This window comes from Canis lupus, chromosome 3 (assembly GCF_048164855.1).
Source record: "Canis lupus baileyi chromosome 3, mCanLup2.hap1, whole genome shotgun sequence".
Lineage (NCBI taxonomy): Eukaryota > Metazoa > Chordata > Mammalia > Carnivora > Canidae > Canis > Canis lupus.
Window position 1 is genome coordinate 66,642,941 of NC_132840.1, and position 22,702 is coordinate 66,665,642.

Below are 22,702 nucleotides of genomic sequence, written 5' to 3' on the forward strand. Positions count from 1 at the left end.
AACAAGCATTTATTTACCGTGGATTATTAGCTGTTTTCTCCAGTATCTTCGAGTTTGTTCATTATTGCCATCGTTTATAGTTTATGCTCATTATTGTTCCTCTGGGTATGGAGTCTGTTGGCACTGTGAGGTTTCCTACTGTCCTTTGCCAATGCCCAGATTTCCCTTTTACCCTAATTCCAACTCGGGGATGATAATCGCCTACCTTCGTTTTTGTTTGAAAGGGAGGAGGAGAGAGAAGTGCGTGTAACAGAAGTGGTGTTGTTCCCTGTGAGTCGTTTTATCTTATATTTCCTTTTTTTTTTTTTTTTTGCGGGGAGGGGGTAGGGCTTTTTATTTGTTTATTCATGAGACACACACACACACTGAGGCAAAGACTTAGGCAGAGGGAGAAGCTGGGTCCCCGCCGGGATCCCGATGTAGGGCATGATCGCAGAACCCCAGGATCACGACCTGAGCTGAAAGCAGACGCTCAACCACTGAGCCACCCTGGTGCCCTCCCCGTATCTTTCTGTTGCACGTCGGGCTTTCACCATTCATTCCTCCCGCACGCCCACGAGCACGGAGGTGCACCGAGCTGCGCCGAGCTGCGCCGAGCTGCACCCAGCAGGTGAGTCGGGACCCCAGGCGCTTCGGCCCGCGCGCAGCCCCGCCCCCTCGAGGCCACGCCCACCCGGGAGGCGTGGGAACCGGCAGCGGGAGGCACCGCCCTGGGGGCGCCGCCGGGTTTATAGGTCACCCGGAAGGCGCGCGCAGCCCGCGGCCGCCGCACGAACAGGCCCCGCGGGACCCCGCCGCCGCCGCCGCCGCCGCGCTCCTCCCCGCGGCCTCCCCGGGCGTCCGGCCCGCCCGCACCCGCCGAGCCTGTCGCGGCCGCTGCCGTGCGGCCTGCGTCGCTTCCGGGACTCACCCGACCTCCGGCCATGGCCGCCGCGGGAGTCGCCGGGCTCCTGCGCGCCGCCTTCCTGAGCGTCGGCGGCGCTGCCCGCCGCTGGGGGCTGCTGGCCGGACCCCGCGCCGTCCCGGGCCGGTGCGGCGGCGCGGGGGCGCCCCGGACGCACAGCGCGTCGGCGCCGGCGCGGAGCAGGTGAGCGCGGCCCTGCGTGCGCATGCGGGCGGCCGGGGGCGCGGGCGGGGGCGCGGGTGCGGGCGGGGGCGCGGGCGGGGGCGCGGGCGGGGGCGCGGGTGCGGGCGGGGGCGCGGGCGGGGGCGCGGGCTCGGCCGCCGCTTCCCGGCCGCCGGCGTCGCGGGTGCTGTCCGCGATCGCTCGGCCCTCGCCCGCGGCGGCCCTGGCGCTGCTCGGGGGCCGTGGCTCCCTTCGGGTCGCGCCGCGGCTTCCTTCCCCGGGGCCCGGCCCTCCCTTTCCCAGCGCCCCCGGGTCCTCCGCGCGCGGCCGCCGCCCAACTCCGGGGATTGGCGCGGCGCCGACCTTTGCTTTGCCCGCAGGCTGCGGTGACCTTCGTAGGATGCTCCCCCCGGTGTCCCGGCCGGCAGCTTTCGTCCTGGACCTTTCCCCGGCCCCGTTAGGACATTGTGTGTACAGCTCCCTGGCAGGGGAACGCCTGTTTAGAATACACGCGCCCTGTGCCCTTCAGGCCCTGGACGCCCCTCCCTGAGCTCTAGCGGGTAAGAGCCTCGCCTTGGACTGGCAAGGCAGGGTTTTAAGCGGGATTCCCGCACTTGATGCCTAACTTCCTCCATCACTGTAGATCTCAGTTTCCCCATTTGTTGTTGTTTTTAAGACTATTTATTCATGGGAGACACACAGAGCGAGGCAGAGACGTGGGCAGAGGGAGAAGCAGGCTTCCTGTAGGGAGCCTGATGCGGGACTCCATCCCAGGACCTGGGATCACGACCTGAGCCAAAGGCAGCCACTCATCCGCTGAGCCACCCAGGTGCCCCTCAGTTTCCCCGTTTGTAACTGGAGCATAGCACTAGTATAGGCCTCAGAGGGTCATTTGAAGGAGTAGTCAGGTAATACAGGTAGCCTTGTGCCTGGGCCCAGAAGATGCCACTGTTAGCAGTAGCTCCTTAAGCCCGCAGTGCTCTGTTTTGTGTTAAATGCTGCAAGAGATGTGAAAAAATTGCCCCCAGATGTCTTGAAGCTTTATAGTTTGGAGATATGTTTATTTTTCAAATACACGATCCCCTTCGATGTAACAAAGAAAATTTACTCATCCTTTCAGAGTGTGGCAGTGTGGCAGAGCCTCATGTAATGCAGGTCTCTGAACAGCTCTCTGATCTCTTGCTGTCATGTAGCAGGATAGAAGAACTGGAAGGAGAGAGTGTTGGGTTTGTATGCTGCTTTGTCTGGTTTCTTGATAAGTTCCCTGAGAACTTAATCTTACTATCAGGTAATGTGTTCTCAAGAAATTGTCGTTGAATGGACTATGAGGGAGATAATGGAGAAGGCAAGCCAGATTTATTTGTCCCTATTTCCCTGAGACTTCCCTGCCTTGACCTCTCTACATGCATGTCTTGCTTTCTACAGTTGATACATTCTTGAAAAATTGTGTATAAATTGGGACGTATATCAAACATATTTACGAAGCTAGTATTTAAAGGGAATGTGGGGATGCCTGGTGGCTTAGCGGTTGACCGTCTGCCTTCAGCTCAGGGCCTGATCCCAGCTTCGGGGAACAAGTCCCGCATCAGGCTTCCTGCCAGGAGCCTGTTTCTCTCTCTGCCACTCTCTCTGTGTCTCTCATGAATAAATAAATAAAATCTTAAAAAAATAAAGGGAACGTGAATGCTTTTGTAAATGCGGGACTGTCTCCCCCAAATTTATTAAGTTTGAACTTGGATATACCAAATTGTTTTAAAGGGAATCACATCTGTTCTATTCCCTCATAATCTTGCTTTCGTCCTCATTGGCACAGTTTCAACGGATGGCCTTGTGCCTTGTATCACAGACTCTGGAGCTACCACTAGACTTTCCAGCTCTTACTATTGAGACTTGTGTTTTCGACTATGGTTAGTCGAAATGTGGCTATTTAAGATAATGTAAGTTAAATACAATGAAAAGATTCAGTATTCCAGTTGCACTGGACACATGTCAAGTACTCAGCAGCTACATGGGGTCATAGCAACTGTATTGGACGTTGCAGGTATAGAACATCTTTTTTTTTTTTTTTTTTTTTTAAGATTGTATTTATTTATTCATGAGAGACACAGGCAGAGGGAGAAGCAGGCTCCACGCAGGGAGTGGGATGTGGGACTCCATCCCGGGTCTCCAGGATCATGCCTTGGACTGAAGGTGGCGCTAAACCACGGAGCCACCAGGCTGCCCAGTATAGAACATCTTTGATTTGCACAAAGTTCTGCCGGATGGAGAAGCCTGGAAGCTGTAGTTCCGTTTTGGGAAGTTCAGCATGTAGCTAAGTTATCAGTAACTGAGAGTTGAAGAAAATCCTTTTGCTCCAGAATACCCCGACACAATACTTTATATTTTGTAGTGATTTCAATTCCAAAGGGTTTTCACAAAAATTGTACTTCACTCTCAAGAAAATTCTGGGAGGTAGGTGGGGTAGGGAATACAAATTTCATATTAAGTAGCTGGCAGACTAGGAACCTACAACTCCCGTAGTTTTCACTTGCTTTCTTGAGTACCGTAATAGTTGACAATTCCTTAGCCCATAGGGTCATTTGGAAGAGTTATGGTGGCTCTGAAAGTAGGGACTCATGAAGGGGCCCTTTTCTTGGACCAACTACCCCCTGGGCCACTCTGTATGGTGAAAAGGTGGGTATCAGCAGCTATCACTCCCCCCCCATGAGAGGTCTCTTACAAACTTAACCACCACAGTCCATGACACCTTTGTTAAAGTGTCTGCTGTGGTTGAGCAGAATAAATGGCAGTAGGAAAAGGTAGCAAGTGAAGGGAAGAGTTGCTTTGATGCTGACTGATTAGTTGATGATGGTAGAAGATTTAGAAGGATTGTATTTATTTCTCAGTGCATGAAGTCCTATTCTGGGGAACAGCTTTTTGCTTAGTTCTTAGAATTGGGGGAAAAATATAAAACCCACTAATGCCAATTGCTGATAGCAAATGGAGAATGTTTTTTGGGCAAAGTACCTGTGTATGATGCTTTAAGGAACAACATTTCCCCAGACTTGACTTCCATTGTCTCAAGAGTGTGGTGAAATCACTGTTGTCCCCATCTCATCCACTAGGCAGTAAGTGGCTTCCCATGGTCCTCTCATGCATGTGTCAGAACTGCAACTAGAATCCACATCTGATTCTTGCATTCCATACTGTCGACTGCAGGATTACCTTTCCTCTCTCGTTTCTGCTTCCTCTTGGATCCTTTGGCAAACCTTTTATTGCTCTTACTCTGCAGTATTTTTCTGGGGATGGTACACCTTTAATACATAGGTTAGGCTTTTTAGCAACAGCAGGATGGAGGCCTTAAAGTTCTTAATCAGCATTTGTTGCGTTCTCCTCTGCGTGAAGTATCTTGCCTCCACTGTCAAAACTAGAACCTAGATGTTACGCTGGTTTTACAGAAGAAGCGTCTGCTATAAAAGAGATTTCCATGCCGTAAACTTAACTGTATAGTGTTCCAGCGGTAAGACCTCTGGCTTTCAGTGGTACACATCAGTGATGGGATTCTCACAGCTTTAGCCACTGGCATTTGTCAGTGTCCGATCCCTAGACTGCAGTGCTGGACCAGACCCCTATTTCCATCTGGCTTCCACACATTCTCATCTGTTTTTTATTTTTTTAATATATATTTTTTAACTCAATTAAAACAGATTTAGACCTGAACTCCTTTCCATCTTCCCCAGAGCTGTTCCATCTCTGTTAAATCTAGGTTAAACCGGGACCCTTTGTGCCAGAGCTGGAGATTTCAATGTTTTCTCCCTCTCTCAGTCTTCCTTATATAGTTGGTCACCAGAACCTCCTATTTCTGCCCCTTGCATGTCTCTGAGGTCAGTGTCTACTCCATTTTTAGTCTCTACTCTTCTAGTAACCACAAGAGTGGTCTGCCCCTGCCTCCAGAGTATCTTCATTCTCAGCCTTTGGCCGGGCAGAGATGCCACTTGTCTAGTTGGAAACCATGAATAATGTTCGGGAGTACTCACTTGTAAAGTATTTTTTGGCTGTGAAAACAAGTTGGAGAACACAGGCCCTTTTGGAGGGGCATTCTCTCTCTCTCTCTCTCTCTCTCTCTCTCTCTCTCTCCCCTCACTCACTCACTCACACACACACACCACACACACATATGATCATTTCTAATTTGTAGAATTTTCTTTTTTCAGCATTGAATTACCAGGGAGGGCATTATTTGAAAGGGGCTTTCAGTTGCTTCATTTGTAAAATAAGATAATTGGACTTGATAATTTGGAATTATATAATTCTAGGCTTTTACTTACATTAAAGTTTCCTTTGATGGATTGTTACCATCTATTGGCTGTAGTGAAAATTGCAACTAATTATTTTAAGCTGAAGTACATCTTTTCAGTTACGAGGTAAAAATTAAAAATGACCAATGGTGGATGACAAGCATCTGGCTGTTTAATATTATTTCTTTTCCCAGATTTTGGAATGATACTTGTGAGAAGGGAAAGGAGTTTAAGTCCATTGGCTAACTCTGATGGATAATATGATATTCTATAATAAAACATGTAAGAGACGTTATATCTATCTTCCCATTGATTCAAACAAATACAAATCTAAGTTTCTTTGATTTTTGAGTACATGATGTGGACCAAAATGAGATACTTAAATGCTTAGAAAACAATCAGACTGCTGCCTCTCAGCAACAGTGCCTGTCAGATACTTGTACAACAGGTGTTGTATTGATAGCAGAGTGATTTGCTTTTTAAAAGCTCTCCATTACCATGGTCTCATCTTTTAGGGACACTACATAAAGAGATGTTACTTTTCAGAGGACTGTGTAAGAGCAACATAGATTTCATGATTGATGATTGCTAAATGTTTTCACGCGACTGATATGTGACCGTGACCCTTGGGGTGACACAACAGGTGGCCTTGATAGGAATGTAGTTGCTCTTTCTTTTAAGGTAGTAGGTAGAGCTTCCTCTTTGCTAGATTGGTACATAGACATCCCTCTGATTTGTGGTGTCTCCTCAAATGGAAAGGTAAGAAAATACTATAAAGAGCATATTTGCATATGTGCACCTATGTACACACCCTATTTTTTTGGCCTTACAAGTTCTGAAAACAATTATTTTCAAGTATCTTGAAATCACTAAAAATAAAAACGACTGCTTCCTTTTCCAGCTCAGAAGATAAAGTAACAGTCCACTTTGTAAACCGTGACGGTGAGACGTTAACAGCCAAAGGAAAAGTTGGTGACTCTCTACTAGATGTTGTGATTGAAAACAATCTAGATATTGATGGCTTTGGTGAGTATGAAACATTCCTTAAAATGTATAAGTGAAACCATTAAGTAGGCTTCAACTTTCTGGGTTTTTTTGCAGAATTTTAACTGTTAGCATGCTAAGTAAAACATTAAAATTCAAAATGTGTTAAAATTTTAAAATTCAGGATTGTTAGTGTTAAATTCTCATTTATAAAGAATATGAGTGATGCTGTGTTTCTCTTCTTTGTACATTTAATTAACCATGTGCCCCAAAGTCTGTTGCCTGATTACTGATGATGACTTGTGTGCCCTAAGCTGGGAGTGGAAAGTGGAGTTGAAAGCACCAGGTTAGGGCAGCCCCAGTGGCTCATCGGTTTAGCACCGCCTTCAGCCCAGGGCGTGATCCTGGCATCCTAGGATCGAGTCCCACGTCAGGCTCCCTGTGTGGAGCTTGCTTCTCCCTCTGCCTCTCTCTCTCTCTCTCTGTCTCATGAATAAATAAAATCTTTAAAAAGAAAAAAAAAAGAAAGCACCAGGTTAGAGATAATGAATGTTGTATCACAGAAGAGTAGTTAGTTTTGACTTAGATTTTTGGTTTTAACTTTATATTTGGAAATATCTTTGTTCAGAAAACAATTTTCCTATATAATCTTTGCTCACTTCTTCCGACTGTTAACAATTTATATTACTATGGTATAATAATCAAAACACAGAAATTAACATTAGTTGAATAACTCAAAAACTCTAGACTTAATAGAATTTTCCCACAAATGTTTTTTCTGTTTTAGGATTTGATCCAGGAGCCCATGTTGCATTTAGGTATTACATCTTCGGTCTGTGACACTTCCTTAGTCTTCTTTTGTTTTTTACAACCTAATAGTTTTGCTCAAGCACACTCTCTTTCTGGAGTGGTGGTTCTCAAAGGGGGTTCCCTTTACCATTAGCATTGGTGTCACTTGGGAAGTGCAGATCCTCAGGCCTCACACCAGGCCTATAGAATCAGAAAGTCTGCAGGAGGGCCCAGCAATGTTTTGACAGGTCCTCTGTATGATTATGATACGTGTTAAGTTTGAGAACCATTGGTCTGCAGTAAGGCCCAAGGAGTATATCTGATGTGCTTCTCTCAAAGCACTGTTCACATCGCATTTTTAAGAGAGCTTTCCAGACCAGAATTACTTCTCCTCCTCCTTTTTCCTGTCATATAATAAGCATGCCTGTCTATGTTAATGCTCACCACAGTGTTCCTTTTCAAGGAGAACGCCCCTCTCCGGTATGAGATGGTGAGCTCTTGCTTAGGTACCTCACAGAGCAGATTTTGTTCAGAGTTGATGGTGCATAATATTTGCTGAATTTCTAAATTTAACGTCAGTTTCAGGGTTAATTATAACAACTGCTCTTCAAGTGCATATGACGTTCCAGCATATGTCATCTGTTTTTGTAACAACTCTGAGAATTAGATTTGTTCTTTTAAACTTCTGTCTACAGATATGGAAAATAAGGCTCGGAGAAATTAATTTTCCCTGGGTCATACATGGAATCAGTGAAAGGATCTAGGACCCAAACCCAAGCTCTACCTCCCAAAGCTCCGCTTTTTCCTTTCTGCCATTTCTCCTAAGAAAAGTCTTTCCTGTGTGAACACCTGTCACAGAAATAGTTGAGAAAGTTCTAATTATAAGGAATTTTTTAGTCTAATGCAGTAGTTCTTGGTTGGGACTGAGTTTCAGAACCTCTATAAAAGTTTTATTTTTTTTATTTTTTTTTTATTTTTTTATTTTTTTTTTATTTGTTTATGATAGTCACAGAGAGAGAGAGAGAGAGGCAGAGACAAAGGCAGAGGGAGAAGCAGGCTCCATGCACCGGGAGCCCGACGTGGGACTCGATCCCGGGTCTCCAGGATCGCGCCCCGGGCCAAAGGCAGGCGCCAAACCACTGCGCCACCCAGGGATCCCTATAAAAGTTTTAAAAATGCAGACATCTGTGTTCCAAGGCAGATGCTTAACTGACTGAGCCACCGAGGTGCCCCTGTAGTGACATACTTTAATATCTCTGACTTGACAAAATCACCAACCTTCCCTGTGTTTCAGTTTCATTATCTATCAAATAAGGATAATAATGGTACTAACTTCCTAGGACTTTCATGATTAAATTAATATGTGTCTTCAGAGTAATATCTGATATTAAGAAAGTGTTATAAATATTTGCATTAGTCTGTTCTATATAAAAATCTGTGTACATGATGAGATGCCACTTCACATCCATCAGGATGACTGTTGTCAGAAAAATGGGAGAATTACAAGAGTTAGCAGGGACGAGGAGAAATTGGAGCCCTGATGCCTTGCTGGTGGGAATGTAAAATGGTGCAGCTGCTGTGGAAGACAGTTTGGCAGGTCCTCAGATAGTTACACAGTTACCTTGTGATACAGGAGTTCCATTCTAGGTATATCCCCCAAAGAATTGAAAGCAGAGACTCAAACAGATACTTGGGATACTTGTAGGTACACGTAGGTACAGGAGTGTTCTTAGCAGCAGCATTCACAGTGCTCAGGTGAATGGATAAACAAAATGTGGTATATACATAAAGTGGAGTATTATTCAGCCATAAAAAGAAGTGAAATTCTGATACAATCTGCCACGTGGATGATCCCTGAGAACATTTGTGCTAAATGAAGTAAGCTAGACAAAACAGGACAAATACTCTGTGATTCCATGTACATGAGTTACCTAGAATGGGCAAATTCAGAGAGACAAAGTAGGTCACCAGAGACTAAGGGAAGAATCTGGGATGAAGAGTATCTTCTGGAAATAGACAGTGGTGATGGTTGTACAGCATAATTAACGTACTTACTGCCACTGACTCGTATACATAAAAATGGCAAAAGATGGTATATTTTATGTTATGTATATTTTACTACAATTAAAAAATTGGGGTAAGAAATAAAAATCTGTATAAACACAGAAAGTAACATTGTTTTATGATTAAAAAATCAATGTATATCCACTGTAGAAAAGTTTGAAAAATTTAATAAACATGTAAAATAAAATTCATCCATTATACTACTCTGTGACTACCAATAACATTTCTATGCTTTTTAAGACCTATATTGTGGTTACATTTTATGCAAACATGAATTACATAAAGTCAGGGTGATAGGAAAATATTGAAGTTTCATATTCTATGCAGTGTTTGAAATTGTGTGAATCTATCCCCATTTTTAAAATGTGAAGAGATTCACTTAATTTTAAAGCTGACAATCATGGTGAATTATAGACTGTTGTTTATGCTAATGCCATATGGTTGGAGCCACTTCAGCAGATAAATAGAAGTGTTTCCTGATCTTTGACAGGAGCAGGTGAACCATGCTGTTACTTGTGTGCATTGGAACTTGTAACTTTTATGCTGTTGAAAAACTTGAAATCTTGATATCCTGGCACAGTGTTCACTAACTCATCAGGGGATGGTGTCATACTGGAACGCACTCCCAAACCAGTAACTCTGGAATGTCTCCCCTAACATTCTGTGCTGTTAATTTAGGAGTAGATGCTCTATAAGCAAAGGTGCTTAGAAAATAGGATTTTAGGAGAACCTGGGTGGCTCAGTGGTTGAGCATCTACCTTTGGCTCAGGTCATGATTCTGGCGTCCTGAGATTGAGTCCCTCGTGGGCTCCCTGCTCAGCGGAGAACCTGCTTCTCCCTCTCCCTCCACCCCTCCCCGTGCTCCTACACTCATGCACACTCTCTCTCAAATAGTCTTAAAAAAGAAGAAAAAAGGCTTCCCATCCCACCGAGGTAACCACTAGAAGAATCTTTTCCCCTTACCACCTAATATAGAAAATTTAATGCCACAATCTTGGGTAGTTTGATGAGAAGTCTGCACTCACTTATGTGGTCTCAGGAGAAAAGATTTAAGGATCAATGACCTGAACATGTCCAGAAATTTTGGCATTTAAGTACAAACTTGAGATAAACTAAACTGGCTTCACTACAGATAGAGTTAAGCTTAAGCCACTTTCTAGAATAAAGATGAAGGAAACGAGGTCAAGAAGCCTGGGGACAGCTGTTTGGTTAATTCCTGATGTTGAAAATGGAGACTCTTTCAGTGTTGCCCTTGTCGTAAGTCCTACAATAGCGAAGCTGACCACGTACAGAGTCCTTTTTATGTTTCTCCCCAGGTGATCGCATCCCTCTGTGACCCTAAATCCTGTGTAGATGTCCATAAAGTCGTCTTCCCTTTACATTGTTAGCTCACCTCTCCCCGAGCCCTGGACTTAAGATCCAACTTTCTACTTGACATCTCTTCTTGGAAATTACACAGGCATTTGAAAGTCAACATACCAAAGAGCTTTTGATTTTGTTTCCTTCCCCCAAAACACATTCTTCCTCGGGGCTTTACTGTTGGCAAGGAGCATTGCTCAGTGGTTCAAGACCAAAACTGGAGAATCTTACTCCTCCTCCCCAATCCCCTACCTCCAGTGCCATCAGGAGCTCCTGTCACTTGTGCCCCCAAAATCTAAGTGGGTCCCACTTCCTGCATCCCTGCAGTCAGTGCCTGGGGCCAGCCAGCCACTGTATACCAGGACCTGTGCCGACCTTCCCTTCTGGAGCCCACCACTTGGGATTTGTCCTAAGGCACATCAGGCATGCTGTCCCCTGATTGAAGACCACAAATAACCTCCTGTGTCACTTAGGATAAGTCCACATTCCTTACTCCAGCCTACGAGGCCCCATGGGCCTTTTCTCAGGGGCTGTACTCACCAGAAGTTTTTTTTGAGACTTCATACACACTATACATACATTTTCTCTGCCTGGACACCCAGTCTCTCCTCCTGTACTTGGGGTTTTCATCCCTCCAGGCTCAGGTTATATGTTACTTCCTCAGTGAGGCCTGACCAACCATCCTTTCTGAAGTAGGACTCCTCTCACTGCCCTGAACCCATTATTCTCCATCACAGCATCCTATTTCTTTCACAGCTCTTATGTATTCCTTCATTTACTTGTGCCGCTTCCTCCTAAAAGGCAGTAATAGAGGAGAAAATCATTCCAGTTTTATTCCTCACTGTATATGAAGTAATGAACTATGGTATAAATGAGTAAAAAGGAAAAATGGTAAATTTTGGAAGCAACACATAAGCATGCTTATTTCCAACTATTTTTTTTTAACTTCAAACTTTTATATTGATCTAGATCTTTTGGAAGATTTTGTTTTCAGAGTGTATTGCAGTATTCCGTCACTAGGGGGCAGTTATACCTCTCTGATCAAATGTACCTAGTTTATTACTTCAGATCTTGTTTATTTCTGCTACATCATCTATTTCCTTCATGTCTCTTTTGAGGAAAATTATCCAAATTGGGAGATCCTGATAATGTTCACATAAATCTATATGCATTCCTATCATGTTTATCGATTCCCTATTGGTATACTGTATTATTGGCTGTGGTAGATTAAACTTTACTCTAGAAAATTAGATTTTCTATTTATATATAGTTTCACATTATTAATATATAATAATAGTTATACTCCGGATTTTTGGGAGGAAGGGATTAGGTCGATGTGGGCAATCTTTCTTGTTAGCATTATATCTGTACAAAGTAATATTAATATAAGATACACATGTGCACAGATAAACACAAAATTATCTTTTTCCTGTTGGCAAACACTCAAAAAACATGAAAGGAGCAATAGTCTGTAGATCTTTCTCTGGGAATTAATATTATGGCAAGAATTTCTGAGCATTTGCACAACAACTTAGTATCATTAGCCTTATTTAAAAAAAAAAACAAAACTAAATCCAGGGGTGCCTGGGTGATTCAGTTGGGTTAGTGTCTGACTCTTGATTTTGGCTCAGGTCATGATCTCGGAGTCATGGGATTGAGCCCTGAACTGGCTGTGGAGCCTGCTTAAGATTCTCTCCCTCTCCCTCTCCCTCTCCCTCTCCCTCTCCCTCTCCACCTCCCCCACTAAAAAACAAACAAAAACAAAACTTGATTTGGAGAAATTTTATTTACTACCAACCTTGAGATAAGGCAGTGATCATACTTACTTATTCTTGAGGTAATTTTTAAATTATGTGAATTTGAAATTTTGCAGATTAACAGTATTAAAGGTCTTATGCTAGCAAAATCCGAAATACCATGGAAACCAAAACTTTTGTCAAGAATCCCATAGGTTCCACATGACAGCCTGCGTGAACTATAAATTTTACATTTGTTTTTGCAGCTAAAGTGATACCACTTTAACTGGCAAACAGATACCTGCCATCCTTTGTCTCTGTCATATAGATTGCTATTTATAGAAATCTGAATGTGTGATTTTGTTGACTACAGTGTTGAGATATATATATATATATATATATATTTTTTTTTTTTTTTTAAGATTTTATTCATGATAGAAAGAGGCAGAGATACAGGCAGAGGGAGAAGCAGGCTCCACGCAAGGAGCCTGACGCAGGACTCGATCCCGGGTCTCCAGGATCACGCCCTGGGCTGAAGGCTGGAGCTAAACCACTGAGCCACCCAGGGATCCCCTAATGCTGATATTTTAAACTCTGGTTATAATTTAGTATTTTTAAAGCCTGTAACTATTTCAGCCAAGCAGTCATTAAGTGCTAATGCTGAAAAATGCATCTGAAAATCAGTTATTTTGGATTAGAACTTAGATGTGACAAAAAGCTATGAAGAAAGCCAAAAATCTGTCATGATATGTATTACTGTTAATTTAGGAGGACTCTTAATCATTAGCCAGAGTGCCGACAAAATAAAAGCTGCACTAAAGCATGCATACCTTTAAGTTCATGAAAATTGTTGTGTAACCAAGCAAGGATGACAGATAAAATGCCAGCACCAGGGGCGAATACCAATGTGGCTGTAATATGTCCCTAAATCTGATTATTGTCTGTGCTAAGTAGTTTCACTTATTTGAAAGGTGGATATAGTAATGTAAAAGGTTTTACTTGAAATGTTTTTCTACCCAAGTCTATTTTATTTTATTATTTGTGTGCGTGTATGCGTGCATACACATAGGGGTGGGGTGGGGGACAGATGGATAGGGAGAGGAGAAATTCAAGTGGACTCCTTGCTGAGGAGGACCTGGAGGTGGGGCTCAATTCCAGGACCCTGAGGTCAAACCTGAGTTAAAACCAAGAGAACCTTGGGGGCAGCCTGGGTGGCTCAGCGGTTTAGTGCCACCTGCAGCCCGGGGCCTGATCCTAGAGACCTGGGATCGAGTTCCACATCCGGCTCCCTGGGTGGAGCCTGCTTCTCCATCTGCCGGTGTCTTTGCCTCTCTCTCTGTGTCTCTCATTAATACATAAAATCTTAAAAAAAAAAAAAAGAGAGAACCAAGAGTCCCATGCTTAACCCAACTGTGCCACCCACGTGCCCCAACATAAATGCATATTAAAATAAAAACGTGATAAGATTAGAGATTGATGAACTATTTGAACCCATCTCTCTATTTTACCTTTTCTTGAATTATGAGACCAACAATTTCCAAAACCTTTGAGAATACATCCTTCATAAAATGTGATCACTTTATGCTTACGTATATATACTTGTGTGTATCTATATATAAAAATGTAGAAGGTGTCTGGGTGGCTCAGTCAGTTAAGTGAGCCTTTGGCTCAGGTCATGATCCCGAGGTCCTGGAATGAGCCCCATATTGGGCTCCCTGCGCAGCGGAACCTGCTTCTCCCTCTTTCTCCACCTTTCCCCGTGCTTGTGGACTCTCTGTCAAATAAAATCTCAAAATACGTATATAGATATACATGTACATGCATATTTATATGTACATACACACACACTCCCCCATTAATTTACTCCTATATAACCAACCACTTAAAAAGACTAAAAGCTGGCAGCTACTGATATCGCTGTGGGGTTGTGTGAAAGCAGAGGTCACATAACTTTTGCCCCTTCAACCTTCTCTCCCCTTGTATCATTATATTAATGCTTCCATATTCTGATCAGCTATCAGTTTTAGATGGAAGGTACTATAGTTGTTCCTTCTGTATGCTTTTTCTTTTTATACATTGCCTCCCAGCTCTTGTTTTGTAGACTTGGTCTCTGTGTGTGTGATAAGAATAAGCAATAGGCACTCCCCATTTTATGAATAGGGTTTTGTTCTCCAGATCCATTTTCAGATCAACTATTTGGCATTTAGGATTTATTTTCCCATGAAAATAATAATATACATGGTAGCTAAATTTTCAAGCGAACCCGCAGAACCTATTTCTTCACAACTAATGTAATCACCATTTACAGGCTGGCTTCTATGAAAAAGTATGCATTGTGACTTCTGACTCTAGATAAAAAAAACTCCCTGGACCAACCTGCTGTGCACATGCACACACACACACACCATAACACACACATTCACTATAGGGACTCCTTTGTCCACTTTGCACCTCATTCTGGTAGTGGGAACATATGCACTGCTGATTTTCAATAAAGATGGTTTCCTGGAGGCCTAGAGCCTGGGAATTCCATGATGCTGGAAAGGAGTTAGAAGATAAAGGCCCAATAGGAATGTCATCCACTTTGTTCCTGTCCATAGCTGTTGTCAGTTTGGGTTGTGGCTCTAGTGGAGTTGGGAGCTACAGAAGTGTTCAGTAAGGATGAGAACTGTATGTCAAAGGGGGATATAGAGTTGATGGCAGCCTCCATGTTTTAACCTAAAACAAGTAGGCAGCACCAGATCAGCTCTAGTTGTACAAAATCAGGTGTTGATAAGGGGCAACTACAAAAGCCTACACCTGACATGCTTAATGGTGAAAGATGGAATGCCTGTCCCCTAAGATCAGGAACAAGGCAAGGATGTCTAGTTGTAGCATTCCTGTTTAACATCACACTGTAAGTCTTAGCCTGTGTGTGTGTTGGGGTGGGGGTGGGGGGACAAAAAGAAAAAAGGCATATAGATTGAAAAGGAAGAAATAAAATTGCCTCTGTTTTTGACAGTGATTGTTTACATAGAAAATCAAAAGGAGTGTATAAAAAATCTTAGAACTAGTGAATTTATTTTTTTCCTAATAGGTTTTAGCAAAGTCCGAGGATATAAGGTCAACACGCAAAAATCCATTATATTTCTATATACCAGCAATGAACAACTGGCAACCAAAAAAAAATTTTTAAAGAACATTTACAGTAGCTCACCAAATTGACATTTTTAGGTCTAAATCTAACAAAATATAGCATCTCTCTCTTGGAAATTATAAAAACTCTGAGGAGAGAAAATGAAGACCAAAGTAGCAAAAAAGCATACTCTGTGGATTAGATGACTTAACATAGTAAAGATGTCAGTTCTTGTCTGAAATTAGAGGAAAAGCTTTTAACCTTTAATCATTAGTTATGGGCTTGTCATTATATGGCCTTTATAATGTTGAGGTTTGTTCCCTTTGTCCTCCATACTTGTTGAGAGTTTTTATCATAAAAGGATGTAGAATTTTGTCACATGCTTTTTCTGCACCTATTTATTTTTTCAAGATTTTATGTATGAGAGACACAGAAAGAGAGAAGCAGAGACATAGGCAGAGGGAGAAAGAGTCCTCTGGGGAGCTCTATGTGAGACTCGATCCCAGGACCCCAGGACCCCAGGATCACGAGTTGAGCCAAAGTCAGATGCTCAACTACTGAGCCACTCAGGTGTCCCTGCATCTGTTTAGGTGATCATATGATTTTTATCTTTCTTTTTTTTTTTCTAAGTTTTATTTATTCATGAGAGACAGAGGGGGAGAGAGAGAGAGGCAGAGACAGGCAGAGGGAGAAGCAGGCTCCATGTAGGGAGCCTGACATGGGACTCAATCCTGGGTCTCCAGGATCAGGCCCTGGGCTGAAGGTGGTGCTAAACCACTGAGTCACAGGGGCTGCCCTTTATCTTACTTTCTATTAATGTGGTGTATCACATTTATTGATCTACATTTGTTGAACCATTCCTGCGTCCCCAAAATAAAATCCACTTGATCATGATGTAGGATCCTTTTAATGTGCTATTGAATATTTGCTAATATTTTGTTGAGAATTTTTACATCTATAGTCATCAAAGATACTGCCCTGTAGTTATCTTTGCTTGCCCAGCTTTGGTATCAGGGAAATGCTGGCCTCATAAAATGAGTTTGGGAGTGTTCCTTCCTCTTTAGTTTTTCAGAAGAGTTTGAGAAGGATTGGCATTAATTCTTCTTTAAATGTTTGGTAGAATTCACCAGTTGAACCATTTGGTCCTGGGCTTTCCATTGATTACTAATTTAATCTCTTTACTAATATTGGTCTGTTCAAATTTTCTGTTTCTTCATGATTCAGTCTTGGTAGGTTGTATGTTTCAAGAAATTTTTCCATTTCTCTTAGGTTGTCCAATCTGTTGGTATATAATTGTTTCATAGTATTCTCTTAGGATCATTTGTATTTTTGTGGTGTCAGTTTTAATGTCTCTTCTTTGATCTGATATGCATTTTTTTTTAGTTTTCTCTCTTTATTAGTCTAGCTAAAGGTTTGTTAGTTTTATCTTTTAAAAAACAGCTTTTAGTTTCATTGATCTTTTCTATTATTTTCTGGTTTCTTTCATTTATTTCTGTCTGATCTTTGTTATTTCTTTCCTTCAGCTAACCTTGGGCTTAATTTGTTCTTTTTCTAGTTCCTTCATGTTTAAAGTTTATTTGAGATCTCTTTTTCTTAATGTAGGTATTTTTATCATTTTAAACTTCCCTCTTAGAACTGCTTTTGGTGCATTCCATAAATTTTGGGTTGTTGTATTTCCATTTTTGTTTGTTTCAAGATTTTCCTTTTTTAATTTATCTTTGGAGTTTTTCTTTGACCAATTGGTTATTCAGGAGTGTGTTTTATTTTCACATATTTGTGAATTTTCCAGGTTTTCTCCTGTTATTGATTTCTAGCTTCATACTATTGTAGTTGGAAGATACTTGATATGATTTCAGTCTTCTTAAATGTTTAAGACCAGTTTTATGACCTAACATAGGATCTATCCTGCAGAATGTTAGTGTGCACTTGAGAAGATTGTGTATTCTGTTGCTTTTGGGTGGAATGTCTGTTAGGTCCATTTGGTCTAAAGCATAGTTAAGGTCTAAGGTTTCCCAGTTGATTATCTGCCTGGATGATCTATCTATTGTTGAAATTGGGGTATTGAAGTCCCCTGCTATTGTGTATTGTTGTCTTTTAGATCTGTTAGTCTTTACTTAATATATTTTGGTGTTCCCATTTGAATGAATATATTTATACAACTATTACATCTTCTTGATGAATTGACTCTTTTATCATATAATTGCCTTCTTTATCTCTTATTATGGCTTTTGAGCTAAAGTCTATTTTGTCTGATATGAGTATATTTAACTCTGTTTTGGTTTCTACTTGTATGGAGTATTTTTCCATTGCTTCACTTTGAGCTTTTGTGTATCCTTGAAGCTGAAGTGAGTTTCTTGTTGGTAGCAAATAGTTGGGTCTTGTGTTTTTATCCATTCAGTTACACTATATCTGTGAATGGAGAATTTAATTTATTTACATTTAGTGTAATTATGATAGGTAAGAACTTAATAATGTGATCTTGTTCATTGTGTTCTGGCTGTTTTGTAGATCCCATATTCCTTTATTTCTTTCTTGCTGTCTTCCTTTGTAAATTGATGATTTTACATAGTAGCATGCTTGGTTCCCTTTATTCATCATGTATCTACTGAGGTTTTTGCTTTGTGGCTACCATGAGGCTTATATAAAACATCTGTAGTTATTACTGTCTTATCTATTCTGATAGTTTAACTTTGATCACATGCCAAAAAACTATACTTTTTACTCCCCCCTTTCGGTTTTTGATATCACAACTTTATATTGTGTATTTATTAACAAATTATTAAAGCTATAGCTATTTTTAATACATTTTTTCCTTTAACTTTTATCCTGGAATTAAGTGGTTAATACACCACCATATTATAGTATTAGAGTATGCTGAATGTGACTTTGTACTTACTTTTACCAGTGTGTTATATATTTCCATGTTACTAATTAGCATCCTTTCATTTTATTTAGTAATCTCTACACCCAGTGTGGGGCTCGAACTTACAACCCTGAGATCAAGAGTCACATGCTCTACTGACTGAACCAGCCAGGCACCCCATGTTCTTCCACTTTTTCTTTAAGGATTCCTTTCCTCAAGGCAGGTTTAGTGGTGAAGAACTTCCTTAGCTTCTGTTTGTCAGGAGGGTCCGTCTCTCTTTCAATTCCACAGGATGACTTTGTCAGAGTATTTGGCAGGGTGGTTTCCCTGCCAGCATGTTGTATATGTCATCCCAGTGTCTCCTGGCCTGTAATGTTTCTACTGACAGATCCACTGAGGGCGTTATGGGGATTCCCTTGTCAATCACCAGCTTCTTTTTTTTTACTCCTATGAAGATTCCTTTGTCTTTGGTTTTTGGCAGTTTTATTATAATCAAGAAGATCTCTTCAAGTTGAGTTTGGGGACCTCTGAGCTTCATGAATTTGCATGTCCAAATCTCTCCCAGATTTTGGAAGTTCTCAGCCATTATTTCTTTAAATAAGCATTTTACTGTCTTTTCCCTTTCTTCTCCATCTGGGATTCCAGGAATTTATGGATTGTTTGTTTTGATGGTCAGAACACCAGCAGATCACATAAACTTTCTTACTCTTTTCCATTCCTTTTTTTTTTTTTTCTTTCCTCTGACAGGATAATTTTAAAGGTCCAACCTTCTAATTTGCAGATTCTTCCTTCTGCCTGGTCCCTTGTGTTGTTGATAGTCTCTGTTGCATTTTCCATTTCATTCATTGTCCTCTCAGCTCCAGGATGTCTATTTGGTTTTCTTTTATGATTTCTAGCTCTTTGTTAAACTACTGTTAGACTACTATGTACTATTTTGTACATGCCTCATTTTCCTGATTTCATCGAATTGTCTCTGTGTTTTTTTGTAGCTTATTGAGTTTCCTTAAAACACCTATTTGGAATTCTTTATCAGGTAAGGAGCAGATCTTTGTGTCTTTAGGGTCAGTTATTGGAAGATTATTGTGTTCTTTTGGTGGTGCAGTGTTTTCTTGATTTTTCACATTCCTCAAAGTCTTGTGATGCTGCCTTCATATCTGCAGTGGCAGTCACCTCCTCTGGTCTTTGCAGACTGGGTAGGGAAATTTTTGTCAGGCCTTCAGTGGATTCACCTGCTGCATGCTTGCTCCCTCTTGTGGCACACTTCTTAAGCTTATGTGCTTTTTGAATTCTGCAGAGCAAGGATGTGTGCAAACAACCTCCCTTTTTACTTTTCCAAGGGCAGTCAGTCCTCCTGGGCTTGCAGATTCAGGCTGGTGTTGTGCACATGCCTACTAGTTGTCTGTATAAGCTCATTGCTGCTACCTTTGGGAGTGTACCTGGGGATTTGGCCACCAGGCCAGAGGGGAGATGTGTGGGTAAGATGTGTGGAATGCTTGGGGTATCCATAGGCCATTCCTGGTGCTCATAGGTGGGCCTCCCACTACAGTACATGACATGGTTAATAAAATTCATGTCCTGGGAAGCCCCAGTAGCTTAGTGGTTTAGTGCCGCCTTCGGCCCAGGGTGTGATCCTAGAGACCCGGGATCGAGTCCCACATGGGGCGCTCTGCATGGACCCTGCTTCTCCCTCTGCCTGTGTCTCTGCCTCTGTGTGTGTGTGTGTGTCTCTCATGAGTAAATAAATAAAATCTTTTTAAAAAAGAAATAAAATAAAATAAAATAAAATAAATAAAATAAAATAATAAAATAAAATTCGTGTCCCTTTGATAATATTGCAAGACCTGGCTGCAAATCTCTTAGCCACTCACCACCCCCTAATCATTCAGCTCAAACCCACTACTCTGAATGAGGCAGGAGTGAATGGGCCTGTTTGGCAGTGTCTTCTCAAAACAGCTCTCCTCGTTCTGGGGCTGCACCGGAGTTTCAGTCTCCTGCCTGGATCCCACAGCTCCCACAGAGGCACTGTGTAAAGGGGTGCCAAGTTGTCATTGTTGAGGGTGGGATATGATCAAGGCACATCTTTGTTGTCTATCTTTCTGCTGTCACTCTCTCACCACAGTGAATTTTTAGACATTTTCATTACTCCAAATGGACATTCTCATTACTCCAAAGTGACATTCTTTACCTTTTAGCTATGTCTCCCCCCCATTCTGCACCCCTAAACAATCACATATTTACTTTTTATATCTATAGATTTGCCTATTCTGGATACTGCATGTGAATGGAATCATATTATAAATCGTCTTTTGTAACTGAGTTCTTCCATTTAGTATAATATTTTTTTTAAAGAGTATCCTTTTTTTCTTTCTTTTTTAAGATTTTATTTATTTATTCATGAGAGACAGAGAGACAGAGAGAGGCAGAGGGAGAAGCAGGCTCCATGCAGGGAGCCCGACGTGGGACTCGATCCAGGGTCTCCAAGATCACACACTGGGCTGAAGGTGTGCTAAACTGCTGAACCACCCAGGCTGCCCTAGTGTAATATTTTTAAGGTTCTTCTATGTTGTAGCATATATCAATACTTCATTCCTTTTTATGACCAAATAATATTAATATTCCATTTTAGGGATATACTGCTTTTTGTTTACACTTTCATCCTTTGATGGATATTTGGATTGTTTCCACTTCTTGGCTATGGCCAAGACACGAAGGCAATTAATAAAGGAAGGATACTCTTTTCAATAAAGGGTGTAACGTTGGAGCAATTGGACATCCATGTGGACAAATAAAAAGGAATCTTTTTTTTAATGAAAGGAATCTTGACCTATATCTGATACCTTATACAAAAATCAACTTAAAATTGATTTGGATCCAAATGTAAAATTTTTATTTTATTATTATTTTTTTCAAATGTAAAATTTTAAAACTATGACACCCTTAAAAGAAAACAGGAGAAAATCTTGGGACCCAGGTAGGCAAAGGGTTCTTAGATATGATGCTAAAAGCACAATCTGAAAAAGAAAAAATATATAAATTGGAATTCATTAAAATTAAAATTTACTCCACCAATGATATGGTCAAAAGAATGAAAAGACAAGCTACAAAGTGGGAGAAAATACTTGCAAATCACATGTCCAATAAAGGACTAGTATCCCTAATATGTAAGGAACTCTGAAAACTCAACATTAGGGCAGCCTGGGTGGCTCAGCAGTTTAGCGCCGCCTTCAGCCCAGGGCGTGATCCTGGAGACCCAGGATCGAGTCCCACGTCGGGCTCCCTGCATGGAGCCTGCTTCTCCCTCTGCCTATGTCTCTGCCTCTCTCTCTCTCTCTCTCTCTCTCTCTCTGTCTCTCATGAATAAATAAATAAAATATTTTAAAAAAACCGTCAACATTAGACAAGCAACAACCTTATTAAAGAATAGGTAACAAGGCAGCCCCAGTGGCTCAGCAGTTTAGTGCTGCCTTTGGCCCAGGACATGATCCTGGAAACCTGGGATCGAGTCCCATGTTGGGCTCCCTGCATGGAGCCTGCCTCTCCCTCTGCCTGTGTCTCTGCCTCTCTCTTTCTCTCTCTCTGTCTTTCATGAATAAATAAATAAAATCTTTAAAAAAAATAGTTAACAGATATGAACAGATACTTCACCACAGAGAATATAGAGATGACAAATAAGCACAGAAAAATATATTCAAGGGCAGCTGAACTTGAACTTGTACATATGTACAACTCTGGGCCATATAGAGCTTTCTCCTAGTAGTGCAAGAGACAGATGAGGCCATTCTCCCAATGGCTTTAGAAAAATTTATGGAAATCCCCTCATCTCCCCTCCCACCCCCTCGACCCCAGATATTCAACATCTTCAATTTTTGGAACAAATGCAAGTGAAAGCCACAATGCAATGCAAGAACATACCTGCTAGAAACAAACTGTGCTACATCCACACAGTGGAATACTTGTCAGCAGTAAATAGAAATGAATTGTGGATGCACAAGACAACTTAGATGAATCTCATAGGCATTATGCTGAGTGAAAGGAGCCAATCTCTAAAGGTCACGTACTGTATGTTTATATTTATACAACATCCTGAAAAGACTAAACTGTAGGATGGAGACCAGATCTTTGGTTGCCAGGGGTTAGGGATGGGGGAGGGTGTGACTCCAAAGGAGCAGTGCAAGGGGATTTTTTGGGGTGATGAAACTGTTGTGTTTTGTGATTGTGGTGGTAGTTACACAAACTTAACATGTGTGTTAAAATTCATACGACTATATCCCAAAAGGGCACAATTGGAGAACTATCTTTAACTACAAGACCCAGTAACATAATAAATAGGAGGAAATAGCCATCATGTGAAATAATCTTTTATTATATGAAAAAAGAACAAGAAAAGGAATAACTTTTTATTCTGAAATAGCCTCTTGTTCTTCTCACAGTTTTAGGCTCCTTTAAAAG

The 22,702-nt window shown here is 41.6% G+C and overlaps 1 protein-coding gene across 1 annotated transcript in view; it reads left to right on the forward strand.

Moving 5' to 3' along the window:
• The first annotated feature begins 739 nt into the window (after positions 1-739).
• The window catches only part of FDX1 (ferredoxin 1), a 33,252-nt gene continuing 11,289 nt past the window's right edge, over positions 740-22,702 (forward strand). Inside the window, exons 1-2 of the mRNA XM_072821909.1 lie at positions 740-1,087; positions 6,245-6,369. Coding sequence (XP_072678010.1) covers positions 924-1,087; positions 6,245-6,369 — 289 coding nt within the window. The 5' untranslated portion in view covers positions 740-923. The remainder of the gene's footprint in view (positions 1,088-6,244; positions 6,370-22,702) is intronic.